The sequence below is a fragment of the Podarcis cretensis genome, assembly GCF_951804945.1.
Source record: "Podarcis cretensis genome assembly, chromosome: 5".
Taxonomy (NCBI): Eukaryota; Metazoa; Chordata; class Lepidosauria; order Squamata; family Lacertidae; genus Podarcis; species Podarcis cretensis.
The window spans coordinates 51,330,696-51,344,536 of record NC_137174.1 but is presented as its reverse complement, the minus strand read 5'-3'; the positions used below and the strand labels follow the sequence as shown (position 1 = coordinate 51,344,536).

The following is a 13,841-nucleotide window of genomic DNA, read 5'->3' as shown; positions in this document are numbered from 1 at the left end:
TCACTCCAGACTTAACCAGAAGTTGCAACCAAGATTTGCCCTATGATTCATGATTTACTTAGGAGAGCTAAACCTCGAGCCTGGGTTCAGATGACCCAAGGCAAGGTTTAGCTTAGCACAGCAGCACAAGGAACAGGGAGGAGCAAAGTAACTGCAGTCTCCTCTCTGGGAACATGTACAGCTGCACTGACTAAGCCATGATTTGGCTTAGCATGATATGCAAATCAGGCCATTACTTAACTTGATATTGTGCTGTGTCATCAAAGCATCCAAGAAAGGGGCTGATCTGTCATTTTTTAGCAGCAAAATTTCCAGGAGGTGTCTTGTTTCATAGCATCTCCTCTACAAAGTGGATTAAATATCATTTTCTTGTCACGGACATTCTGGAGTTCAACTGTACAGCACACCAGTGGATGTATGCTGGTATAGGCGACAGTAGCCCTGATTCAGTCATTCCCTTTGTAATGGGATGGAACTTGCTTTGGTGTAGTCAGGTCCCATCCCACACTATTGATGTTTGCAGGGTTGAGCCATCTTTGCAGGGATGATGTGATTATTTCCCATCTGCTAGACATCATAACAGGTGGTGACAGTATGGGAAGCAATGACATAATTGCAAGAGCCCACATACTAGTCCTTTAGAAACATTACCAAAGCAGCATGTGGCTAGACCATGCCCCATAGATTGCCACACGGCACAAGTAGCATCTGAATTAAGCCTACACCTGTATTTCACTTTGGAAATACTTTTCTCAACATAGAACGAGAAAACCAACTCTTTCATTTTTGGCTTGCGTCCCTTGTTAACACTTAGCAAACTCGCTTAAAGCCGGACAAAGGGAGGAGAGAAGACTTGACAACAAAATAAGATAATTTGTTCTTAAGATTCCTAGCAGATGTGTGCAAGTGCAAGCTGGGAGTTTCCTTGCAAAGAATTTGGCTGGTATGCAGCAGAACTCTGGCTCAGTGGCCTGCTTTGCTGATGGGCCCTGCAACAATAATAGGCCATTTGAAGGCAAGGCCAATTAATTGTAATGGCTGTGCCCAAAGGATAAATATATTACACAGGATTCCTTCGTTAGCTACAGAATATAGTCATTCATTCCTTGGAGAGACCATGACGACGTAATTGTGGGTTGGCATCCTATTGGCACTTCCTGGATCTATCAGCATTGCCCCTTGACCTTTAAATAAAAGCGAAGGGAAACGAGGGAGGGCAGAGCAGCTCCACATTATGTATTGATGCCATGTAAAAACTTTATAATGCATAAAGACCACTGCTGAGATTTAGAACGTCAACATTTTTGGGTCACAACTCTCTGGCAAGCTTGAAAGGCCCTTGCACAACTGCAAGGAATATATAGGTGCCTTTCTCAGATTTTCCCTTTAACCCCCATTTCCTCTCTCTCTCTGTCTGTCTCTCGTGGTTGCTCTCCAAAAAGCGTTTGAACTTAAGTATGATACATTATCCTATATGTGGTATTTTCTCCCCTCCAAAGGAGAGAATGGGATTCAGAAGAGTTTGGCTTTCTTCTTCATGTCGTTGCGTCTCCAGAGAGGTAATTTATCAAATTCCTGTATCGTCATGCCGAATATTTCTTGGAAAACCTCAGGTGCTAAGTGACGCTGAAGGAAGACAAGGAAAAGGGCAGCTATCAGTCCAAATGTTTAAACAAGAGATTTGTATCCTTTTAAAACCATTAGCCCAAACATCTGTTTGGGGAGTCTGATATTCTCTTACCTCCAGCCTGGTTCTATCCACTTCTCGTAGAATTTTACTTCGGCCTCTGTTGGACACCATGAGCAGTTCATAGGGGAATATCTGTTAATGGTATACAAGAAGCATTTATGTAGATTTATAGCACCCCAAAAAGACACCATTAAGCTCACAAGCAGAATGCAGTCACTGTTGGCAGACAGCTTCAAGTTCGCTAAAAGGCTGCCTTAAGTATCTGAGTGTAATGTGCACTGTTTCCTTGAATCAGTTGTTTCTTAAAAAATAAATAAATCATACTTAGCAGGATGTCTATACCAGTTCATTTTTGCACAACATCATACTAAAAATATATGTGGATTCTGCATATAATCCCATTTCATTTTCTGGATTATCCTTGATGGGGGCATTGCCCAATTTGGTTTGTTCACATGAAAAATAACTACTTCATTAATGAAGGTACAATCGTTAGGTCTGAACAAGTATCTCAATCATGTGTCTTTTCTTCCACCCTTGTCCTGTCCAGTTGAAGCTGATTTTTCACATATTCACCATAGCTAGCTACCTAACTTGTTCTGCTGATTCAGTGGTTTTCTGTGTTGTGGAATTTACTAAGCAATTTAAAAGGTGTTTCTAGATTAGAAGATAGTAATGGTAGACAAGTTTCTCTTATTACTAGACATAGAATCATAGAACTGTGGTATTGAAAGAGACCATGAGGGTCATCTATTTGAACCCCCTGCAATGCAGGAATCCTTTGCCAATCATGGAGCCCATGATTAAGAGTCTTGTGCTTTACCAACTGACCTACCCCAGCTCCATGCAGTGGAGGTTGGTCTATTCTGCTAAATGGATCACTGTCCCACCAACCTCAGTCTGCCCCCTGTCAGCCCCAACTTGCCTGCCTTCTTACTTACAACTAATACACTGGCTGTCACCTTCCTCCTCCTTAGTTTGAGTTTTGTACGTGTAGGGCAAACAGGTATAGGGACAAAACTAGAATTGGCTCTGCTTGTCATTGGCTCTATCTACCACTGACTCCCTTTCTACCCTACTAACCCCCAATGGACACCAGTCACCACAGCATAAGAAAGGGATTGTTTTGTCCACACTTCTGCTTGTTCCAATGCTTTCCCCTAGGAAAACCTACTCTTTACTGCTGAAACGGAGCAAACGTCAATCAGGTTTTCCATAATGCAGAATATGGTGTACCAGTAGGAGGAAATGAAATTTCTAGTCCTTTCTAGCTCTATCAAGATATCTAAACAAGGGTCCTTTTCTGAGCTACTGGCTGAATATGCCAATGATCAGGGCCCAATTTTCCTCTCCTTGAAGGTAGTAAGAGACTTTTGTCAATTTTTTAAAACTGTCAATGAAATGGTGGGACCTAATTGAGACCGCTAGTTGTTTTATCAGCTGCAACACCTAATGAAGATTGCAGAAGTACAATAAAGAAGATAAAGTCATCAAACATATACCACTTAGTTTATTGTAATTATTTAAATGATGTGTACTTTATATACAGCTTGGAAGAGAATTGGTAGTGGAATATGACAATTATACAATTTGCTTTACTATATAACTTTAAATACATTTTTTTAATGCTATACAATGCAACATAAAACTAACATACATTATTGTAACAAAATTAGCCAAAATTCCACAAACTTTGCTGAGAACTTTTAAGTCATTAATCATATTCTTATATTTTACAAAACCACAGAGTAGTGCTCTTAAGTGCTTTAAAAAATATTTTGAGTCCAAAATTGGGCAGAATTCTCAGGTTGGTTGCTTTCATGGTTGGCATCAAGCTAACACACCTCGTCAGTACAAGGATTTATGCTAAACCTCCCATCTCCCATAAACTTCCCATACATGGCCTCCCCAAATCTGCTTTGGAGAGTTGAGGAATCCCCTAGAAGAGATTTAGGGAGCACCAGGCAAGGAGAGGTGGAAAGTTATGTTGCACAAGCATACATTCTTGTGCTGGTGGGACAAGTTCATTAGATACAGCCCCATTGTTTTAAAGATCAACTATTATGACAGTAGTGAGGAATTTATGACCTGTGGGCCTAATCAGGTTCAGCAGGAGGACCTGCTGCAAGGCTTTCCACCTGCCCTAACCTGATGTCACATATGACATCAGTGGTGCGCAGTGCTTTTTTTCAGCAGGAGTGTGCCAGAACGCAGATCTCCCCACTCACCTCTTGCCTTTATATACTTCTGAGAAGCCCAAAATGAACATTTCAAGTCAAAATGGAAGCTGTCCAACATGTGTGAGTCTACACTTTTTCTTAAGATCCATGACTCCACCTAGCTCCTAGTCGCTCCTAGCTGTGACTGGACAGGCTATGGGGTGGGGCCAATTCATAGTTCCTTTTCTTCAATCAACTCCTTGTGTAGTGGCAGCAGGCTTTAAGCTTTGCTGCCAGGTCTCTACCATTGCACCTATGTGCAATTGTGCAAGGGCCTGAATATAAGAGAACAAAGGAAGTGGAGGTGCATTTATTTGACCTGCACCAGAACAAGGGGAAACCCCCAAACTAGCTAGGGAGACAGTTTGCCGTCAGTTTTTTTTAGCATCTCTGCAGGCAGTGAACATGGTTTCTTTCAAGCAGGCATCTGTTTAGGGCTGCCTTGAGTCACCCGGTGACTTACTGTAACAACTTAATGGTGAGTTCCAGCACCTATTTTTCTTGGAAAAAAGCACTGGAGGTGGGGTAGGTAAAGATGTGGCTCCCTGCTGAAAGGGGTGTTACCAGGTACCACTGCTCAGTTACAGACTGTGCCCTGTGGGTTCTTATAACTGTGGCTGTCAGAAGCTTGGTGCTGAAAGCTTACCAGTTTCAAGTTTTACTGAATGCTGCTGTCTATTCCCCAGGAAATATTAGCTGCTCTTGCCCTGTATACATCAATGACATATGTCCTACAGTCCAAAGCAAGATAGGGCTGGCACATAAGGAGCAACATTTTTTGGGGGGGGGGACAGACCACAGGGCTACAAGCACAAACTACCACCATTTCATAGGCAAACCATCACTGTCTTGAAGGAAAGTGAATAATGTCTGCACTTGCCTTTGGTTCCAACATGTTAGGCATAGACACTCCTCGGTCCATTCGCATTCCGGGGACATGACCATCTGGGAGGGACTGTATCAGATATAGGTAAACATCAGACACACAGGTTACATGCACACACACATAGAAAGGGTAAAGGCATTCAAGGTGAATATGGACATGAATTTATACTATGATCCCATGTTAGATCTTTACACCAGCCAATGGAATACTATGATTACGTACTCCTTAAGCAAGTTAACAATCTGGTTTCTATGGTGTCCAACAAAAGCATTCCCAGTAGTAAAGATTAAGTAGCAAGTTAAGAGAATCTTTCTGGTTCTAAGGACCAAAGAATTGACCTCCTGGATCAGACCAAAGATCCATCAGATCCAGCATTCTGTTTCCAAGAGTGGCTAGCTATATGCCTCTGGGAAGCTTATAAACAGGGTTAGCAGGCAGCAGCATTTCCCCCCAGTATCTGGTATTAATAAATCAGTTTGTAGGGGAGGAAGAGGAATGACGGGCAATATTGTCTCACAGAACTGACTTGTCATCTTCTATGTTACTTTTCCAGCTATACTTTATTCTGAAGTTTTTGCTCTGTTGTAAAAAAATCTGCCCAGTAAAATGGCAAGTTCCTACCTATCGCAGGCTGGAAAAGACTTTCCACATTAATAGCATAATATACAATAAAGATTCTGTCCAGATAATCTCTTCCTAAGAATTTTACATAGAATTTAGAGTTAGGGCTGGCGTTTAGAAGAAACAACAACCCTTTTTATTGGTCAATCAATGGATCTTCATGTCAGTGTTATATGAGGTCATTTGCTGGCTATTTCTTCCATGCCCACAACCACATACAAAGGAGGAAAGGTCAGGGAATCATATGTGGAAAATAGGAAGATGGTATGGCTTCAGAAAGAGGAGAGTTATTGTCTGGACCTCCCTTGTTTGGAACCAGAGAGATCAGGAGAAACCTGATGGAGAAACAACTGCAACAGGTGGCTTTCAGGTCAGTCTTCTAAAAGCTTACCAAGCAAGTCACAAAACTGGCCTATGCAAGTTATTGTGTTAGCTGTGCCCTTTTCCACAGTGATATAATTTTACATCATTGGTTAGAAATGAAACATGCAGATAAACATGTGCTAAGAAACTCTTCCCTGTAGCGGAATTCAGACTTGAGTCACATAGTGGATGAATTGTCGATGAAGTTGGTTAGATACTTGGTTACTTGATGGAAGAAAATCTGTACTGTACCTGAAAATCTGAAAAGTGATGGGGATGGGGTGGGGAGAGAAACAGCATCAGGATTAGGATGCCAAACAATACGTGTTTCATTTAATCCCCGAGCTCCTAACTTGCAGGAATCAACTAAATGTTTCCCAAACCTGGGTCTCTAGCTTTTTTGGACTATAACTCCCATCATCCCTAGTTAGCAGGTCAGGGATGATGAGAACTGTAGTTGAAAAAATAGCTGGAGACCCAAGTTTGGGAAATACTGAACTAAATGATCAGAATCAAGCAGACAAAAATACAGATCCATATGCATAAAATAAAATACGGTTTTAATGTACACATTCCCCTCTTTATTTTAACTTGTTCTCAGTGCTGAAGAACCAGATTCATTTGCAAGAACAAAAATGTGTACATTGCAGGGATAAGTAAGGTGCTCACCAGTCTGCTATGAGAATAGACTAACCACAAAAGCAGGCCACAAAAACCCAAGCGTATAGGTTACAGATATAGCAGCACACAAAAGAAAACCATATTTCTCATCGTGTTACCTCGAGCAGCGCTGCTCACATCTCCATAGCTGTTGTACTGACCAAAGTCTGTAGAGACCGGCTAGAAGAAGACACAAATGGACACGTCAACCACATTGTTGATCTGGAGGTGTCAAAAATATGCAGCATATGCACATAAAAACAGACCACAGAAGAAGAGAAAATAGGGTAGTGGGGAAGAGATGACTGTACTGAAGCATTGGGTCTGTGAAACAGGAAACACTTGAATGAGCGAGGAGAAGTAGCAAAGATCCCAAAGAGGTGAAAAGCCACAGTGAGCTCCCGTTGCTCGGTCCCTACTCCTGCCAACCTAGCAGTTCGAAAGCACGTCACAGTGCAATTAGATAAATAGGTACTGCTCTGGTGGGAAGGTAAACAGCGTTTCCATGTGCTGCTCTGGTTCGCCAGAAGCGGCTTAGTCATGCTGGCCACATGAACCGGAAGCTGTACGCCGGATCCCTCGGCTAGTAAAGCGAGATGAGCGCTGCAACCCCAGAGTCGGTCACGACTGGATCTAACGGTCAGGGGTCCCCTTACCTTTACCTAAAGGGTATGGAGTAGTCAGCAATTGATCATTGTACTTTTGCTGCCAGGGGAGCAATTCTGGATTCATTAGGTTTTTACCTCAAATGCTGAAGTATCTTGGGCCAGGCCTGATTTTCCCCTCAAAGCATGTACAACCCATTCTTCAGCCAGAAAAGCTTCCATAAAGGTAAAGGTAAAGGTACCCCTGCCCGTACGGGCCAGTCTTGACAGACTCTGGGGTTGTGCACCCATCTCACTTAAGAGGCCAGGGGCCAGCGCTGTCCGCACACTTCTGGGTCACGTGGCCAGCGTGACATCGCTGCTCTGGCCAGAGCCAGAGCCAGAGCCACACACGGAAACGCCGTTTACCTTCCCGTTGGTAAGCGGTCCCTATTTATCTACTTGCACCCGGGGGTGCTTTCGAACTGCTAGGTTGGCAGGCGCTGGGACCGAACGACGGGAGCGCACCCCGCCGCAGGGATTCGAACCGCCGACCTTTCGATCGGCAAGCCCTAGGCGCTGAGGCTTTAACCCACAGCGCCACCTGCGTCCCAAAAGCTTCCATAGCAGCTTACAAATCAATAAAAATAGCAGAGTGCTTGCACTCAGGCTTACAACACAGCACAGAAGATAAAGTGATGGGAAGGAAGAGGAAAAGAAACAAACTCAGGCATCAAATTATTGATACCCAACTGGCGGCATTAGGTTTTTCTGAATTATATTTTAAAAGTTTGGGGATAGAATTCCCCCCAAAATGTTGAAGCAAATATCATCTGATGTATTGCCTAAGATACATGAAGAATATACAGTGGAACCTCGGTTTTCGAGCGTCTTGGAAGCCAAACATTTCAGTTTTCAAAACAAAATAAAAAAATTCCTTCCAGTAGCACCTTAAAGACCAACTAAGTTAGTTCTTGGTATGAGCTTTCGTGTGCATGCACACTTCTTCAGATACACAGTGTTATTTTGTTTTGACTATGGCAGACCAACACTGCTACCTATCTGTCACATTTCAGTTTTCGAATGCTGAAAACCCAGAAGTGATTGCTTCCGCTTTCGAACATGTCTCGGAAGTTGAATGGCTTCCGTGGTGTGTTTTTCAATTTTCACCACTGAAATTGACATTCTCCCTTTGCACCTCAGTTGTCAAACGTTTCAGAAGTCGAACGGTCTTCTGGAACGGATTATATTCAACAACCGAGGTTCCACTATACATCGGTTTCTAATATTGCACCACTGCATAAGAATTCCCCTTGTGTTCCTTTTGTGCTACATTGTTATTTTAAGGATTTTCAGAAATGGAGAGATAATGTAGTATTAACTAAAGCCCAGTTGCATCTGATGCCTTCAGCTATTTTAGGATGGTTCAGAAATATGGCATACAGTACTCTGAATGTATCTATCCTTGTTTGAATGCATTGAGAGAGCAATATTTGGGAAGCTACGTGAATCTATAATCACTTGCATTTCCTGAACTCCAGAACAGATAAAGGGTTTTAGGGCCACCTACTTTTCAATCAATCGGGACGCAGGTGGCGCTGTGGGTTAAAGCCTCAGCGCCTAGGGCTTGCCGATCGAAAGGTCGGCGGTTCGAATCCCTGCGGCGGGGTGCGCTCCCGCTGCTCGGTCCCAGCGCCTGCCAACCTAGCAGTTCGAAAGCACCTCCGGGTGCAAGTAGATAAATAGGGACCGCTTACCAGCGGGAAGGTAAACGGCGTTTCCGTGTGCGGCTCTGGCTCTGGCTCTGGCCAGAGCAGCGATGTGACGCTGACCACGTGACCCGGAAGTGTCTCCGGACAGCGCTGGCCCCTGGCCTCTTAAGTGAGATGGGCGCACAACCCCAGAGTCTGTCAAGACTGGCCCGTACGGGCAGGGGTACCTTTACCTACCTTTTACCTTACTTTCAATCAATACCATGTAGAGACTCCATGAAATTCCTAACAGAATAACGACACATATGACCCTGTCTTATAATAAATGTTGACTGTTTACCCTATGAAGTCCATTTCTTCCATAGCCAGGAAGGGAAGAGGTTTTGGAAGCAGCTGCATGTGGAGCTAAACAGAAAAGGGAGAAGGAAATATTAAAAACGTAACAATTTATGTTAGGACAGAAACAATAGCACACACATTCAAAAAGTCAAAGTCAGAACATTTTAGAAATCACTTAAAAGAACCCACAAGATTTTCTCCAAAAGGAATCTTGAAATTATAAGTTTGAAGCAAACTTGGCCTTATAATATTGAATTTAGTTTAGGAGGGTGGAGGTTCAGCATTCTGAAATGTGCAGGGGTGCTGCATGGGCTATAAAAATGTTCCCTGCTGCTCATCTTCTAGAAGTTGGAAGGTGATTGAATGGTGACCGAGGGGTGATGGAACTAGCCCACTCACCCCCACCTGCTTACATTTCTGTCTTAAGGAAAGCCATTTTCAGGGGTCACAAAGCCTCCTGTCCTGTTTCTCTTCAAAACGATCGGGGTATACAATCCTCTATGTTGCTTAAAATGCACTTCTTTTTTAGCCCACAGTTAGTAGGTAAGCACAAAAGGCTCAGTGGTTTAGACCACAGCGCCGCCCGCATTGGGGTGAGTTCCTGTTGCTCTGTCCCAGCTCCTGCCAACCTAGTAGTTCGAAAGCACGCCAGTGCAAGTAGATAAATAAGTACCGCTGTGGTGGGAAGGGAAATGGCGTTTCCGTGCACTCTGGCTTCTGTCACGGTGTTCCGTTGCGCCAGAAGCGGTTTAGTCATGCTGGCCACATGACCCGGAAAGCTGTCTGTGGACAAATGCCAGCTCCCCCAGCCTAAAAGCAAGATGAGTGCCACAACCCCACAGTCGCCTTTGACTGGACCTACCCATCCAGGGGTCCTTTACCTTTTACCATTACTAGGTAAGCAGTTGTGCTGTTGTCACAAGTACTTCCATCTTAGAGTTTTGAAAAGTGCATGAAGGACATACAATCCAATTATACAGAATCATATACATCCTCCTATAAACAAACAGTTAAGCAGTAATTATAAAATGCAGTCTTTCTCTGGAATGTATCATAGTTTGCCCATACGACCTGTCTGGTGAGCCAGTGATTCCGTTTTCTATGATCCAGCACTTTGGAATGTGCTGCCCTGCTCCCTGAGGCAATGCTGATTTCCTCTCCCAATGTGGGAAAGGCTAAAAGGCTATGAGAAGCATAAATATCAACAAGGTGTATGCCACTTTTTAAGCATGATTTCCTGACCTAGCTTGTTGGCTTTTCAGGAACACTAATATTGCCGTGACCTCAGCAGTAATCTACATTTTATATGTTATTCATTTAGGCAAGTGAGCAATCATAATCTCATAAAAGATGCTTGTTGTAAAATGTGCAACTTGGTATTTGTTTTCTAAATGCTGTTGCTTTTTAAATCTTGATGCAAATGAGGGTTGTTGTTTTTTTAAAAAAGAATAATCTGAATCAGTCATTAAACTTCAGGCTCTATACAAGGCTAATTTTTTTTAACTTGTTTAAGTTACTGCCAACCACATCATTTTTTTTTCTAATTTGAGAACTAGTTGAAGATTAATTGGAGTAAGCAACATACCGCCAATATTTTTCTGTTTCTTTATAGACCAAAGAAAAGGAAGCTTTCCCAAGAAATCAGCACCAACAATTTTCGTACTGTTCATAAAAATTCTGATCTCATGGATCAGCAGGCTTTCAAACAACATCATTATATTTCCTCTGCAATCTGGGAATATATTTACTCCCCAGCCATTTCCTCATTTGATTTATTTAAGATGTGCCAAGGATCTGGAATCGGGAAACCTCAATTCTTGCACAAGGCATTCTGAGAATGTATTGTGAAAAACAGCCAGCGATAAAACGGCAGACAGTGAACACAGGAGTGATAAAAACAGCTTCACATGTGCTGCACTGATCAACATCTTTTTGCAGAACCAGCAATAGAATAGATGAAAAACCTGGTTTTATTTTAGGCAGCCTAATCCATCATTTCCCATAGACCACCCATGTATGCTTTTCGCTTACATGAATTAACTGGAGAGTCATAACGGCTGCTGGGAAGTGAAGACCTTTCCTTCTCCATTTCTTCTTTTAATATCAATTGTCCCAGACCTGAGTTGAGCTGCAAAAATGGGAATTAAAAATTGTACGTAAGCTATTGAAAACATCCAGTTCAATTGGCACAGATGAGTTATTTACATCAATATCATAACCACCTTCATCAATTGTTCCTCCTGTAGCTGCCGACGTCTCTGAAGCTCCTCAAGATCTTCATCTCTGCCAGTGGATCTGCGGCGCATGTCAGAACCTACTTCCACAAAACCACAGCACAAAGAGAGCTTCTTGCACAACTGTACACAAGGATTGACAACCATTACCCATGTCTCCTTAGGCCTGCCGAATAAAATTTGCTTGCTGAATAACAAAACTAAACTCCACTAAACACATAGCCAGACGTTCTATCAATTTTGTTTCAGAAATAGCCATTATATACTTATCTCCAGTTTAACTCTGTCACCTTCTGTGTAGAACCCAAATTTTTGTTACCTCCTAAGTGTGACATATACTGTAAATACTGTGGTTTCACTCATTTTACTAGAGGGCTATATTGAGGAAAACTGAGTGCCGACGGCCAAACTCCTGAAAATAGATATTTGGTAAAGTCCCATTGATACAACCATTGCTTGTATCTTTGTGTTCCTAACTGAGAAGCCATGGTAGAGCTAATTTGGCCCAGGGCTTCAATTTTCTAAATAGTAATTTTGCACGTTTTAGCTAATTTTTTCAAGTGGTAGGTGAATCTTGTACGCATTGTGGGCTAGATCCTAAGGCACCAGTAGAAAAAGTTCTGGCAAAATTCTGTCCCCAAAACTTTCGTACAAAATCTAGAGGAAGACTTTGCACAACTTGGACTTGCATAAGCAAGCATCTTGAAGTCTGAGCAAAAACTTGTGTTACAGAAGTGTACCATTGGATTTCAGCTCTCACAATAAGCATCTTGTGCTATGTTCAAAATAGCCCTTATGCTTATACAAGGGGACTTCCACTTTCTAAAGGGCACCTCTATGTCCAACTCCATTAAGTAAATTAAAACTTTGTCAGTTGTAACTACAGGGAATAATATCATAACGAACTTGGGAATTAGGTGGGCTCTTTTAATAAAAGCTTTAGGATGAAAGATTTGAGCAACTCCATTTTCAGTTACCAATGGGAAGCTGAGATTTGGCCCATGTTTTTAGTGATATATGTTGTTATTATTACATTTATAACCCACCTTCCCTCCACTGAGCTCAAAGTGGGGTACATGGTTCTTCCCCTCTGCATTTTATTCCCACAACTCTATGATGAGGTAGGCATAGCTAAAGTTTTAGAATTTCTTTCTCTCTCTCTCTCTTGCACTCTCCGCAGGTTCACCAAGGAGAGGTATATAATATACTATTGCAAGAAAACAACAAAAGCCCTGAATCAATGGTTAAGGACTTTTTTAAAGTTTTGAAAAGATCTAAGAAATAATCAAGAATAGTGGTTGGATAAACATTTGGTCTTGAATCTAGAAACCCTGGACATTATTTCAGGCTGTAATCATATACACATTCACTTGGGTTTAAGTCTCACTGAACTCAGTGGGATTTATTTCTGAGCAGAATGGCTAAGACTGTGCTATGAAGTTTTTCTTCTTCTGTGAAACACACATAATATTGACCCAGCTTACAAGGCTGTTGTGTAAAGCACTCTGCCAATCAGAAGAACTACATTTAAGATAAATAACATTTCAGGTTCCACAGTAAGTAAAACCTAAAATAAAGTATTAACCCAAGCATTCAGTTATTTTGCAAAGATTGCAAATGATTATGGATTTTTAAAATAGGGAAACACTGGAAATGTGAATAGGAAGGGTAAGATATGCAAGCAAAATGGACATGGGGACAATGGTGTATAAAGCAGATGTGGTAAACCATTGGCTCTCCAGGTATTGCTCCCAACATCCTTGGCCAGTGGCCATGCTGCTGATGGCAGTTGTAGTTTAGTAACATCTGGAGACCCAAAGGTTCCCCACACCTAATGTATCATGACCGTGAGTACAGAACCATGAGCTTAGCTAGATATTACATGCATATACATGCATTTAAATATCAAACAATGATTTTAAGAAGCAGAAACGGCTTCAAGAGTGTACATAACCCCTCCCGCCTGCCATTTTCCTGCTGCAAGTTCCTGCTTCCCAGGCTGCTTTTCCCCAAACACTGTTCTAGATGTATATTTTTTTCTGTCTTCTCACAAGCATGAGTCTGGAGCCCAGTTTACAGGGAGAAGCATTGCAGTGGGAAAATGGTACACAGGAGTAAGATTAGGCACCCTCTTCTCTCCTGCCACTACTGCTTGCTGAAAACAGCCAGCTCCTGAAGTCACTTTTCCTTGCTCAAAGCACACACCCACCCACCCACCCTATGAAATCTCTGCTGCCCCTGGGTCCTTCCGCATTTTGAACCTTTAGCAGACGTTGCTAACATTTTCCAAAATGTAATATAACTGTTTCCTGTTTCTTATAAAGCTGACCACATTCCATGTTAGAAGAATAAATTATTTTCTTTAGAGATCCCCAAATGCCTGCTGTAGGTCCAATTCACCTGTGCCTTCTGGATTTGGTGAAGTCAGTATGAGATAATTTTAGCTATGGCCATTTCATATGGTGAGTATGCTGGCTTCATACACCCTATTATAGTCAGAGCTAATGCTTACTATGACCAATGGCGAACAAGC

The 13,841-nt window shown here is 42.3% G+C and overlaps 1 protein-coding gene across 33 annotated transcripts in view; it reads right to left on the bottom strand.

Annotated features, from left to right (window-relative positions):
- Positions 1-4,814: 4,814 nt before the first annotated feature.
- The window catches only part of ABLIM1 (actin binding LIM protein 1), a 197,919-nt gene continuing 188,892 nt past the window's right edge, over positions 4,815-13,841 (bottom strand). For 17 of the 33 annotated variants that reach the window (XM_079976676.1, XM_079976679.1, XM_079976686.1 and 14 more), the window contains 5 exons: positions 11,297-11,388; positions 11,106-11,202; positions 9,076-9,140; positions 6,559-6,619; positions 4,815-6,039 (listed from right to left, as the gene is read on the bottom strand). In XM_079976676.1, coding sequence (XP_079832802.1) covers positions 6,002-6,039; positions 6,559-6,619; positions 9,076-9,140; positions 11,106-11,202; positions 11,297-11,388 — 353 coding nt within the window. In that variant the 3' untranslated portion in view covers positions 4,815-6,001. Of the gene's footprint in view, positions 6,040-6,558; positions 6,620-9,075; positions 9,141-11,105; positions 11,203-11,296; positions 11,392-13,841 lie in introns of all 33 variants that reach the window. The other 16 variants (XM_079976684.1, XM_079976695.1, XM_079976665.1 and 13 more) reach the window with 1 other exon arrangement.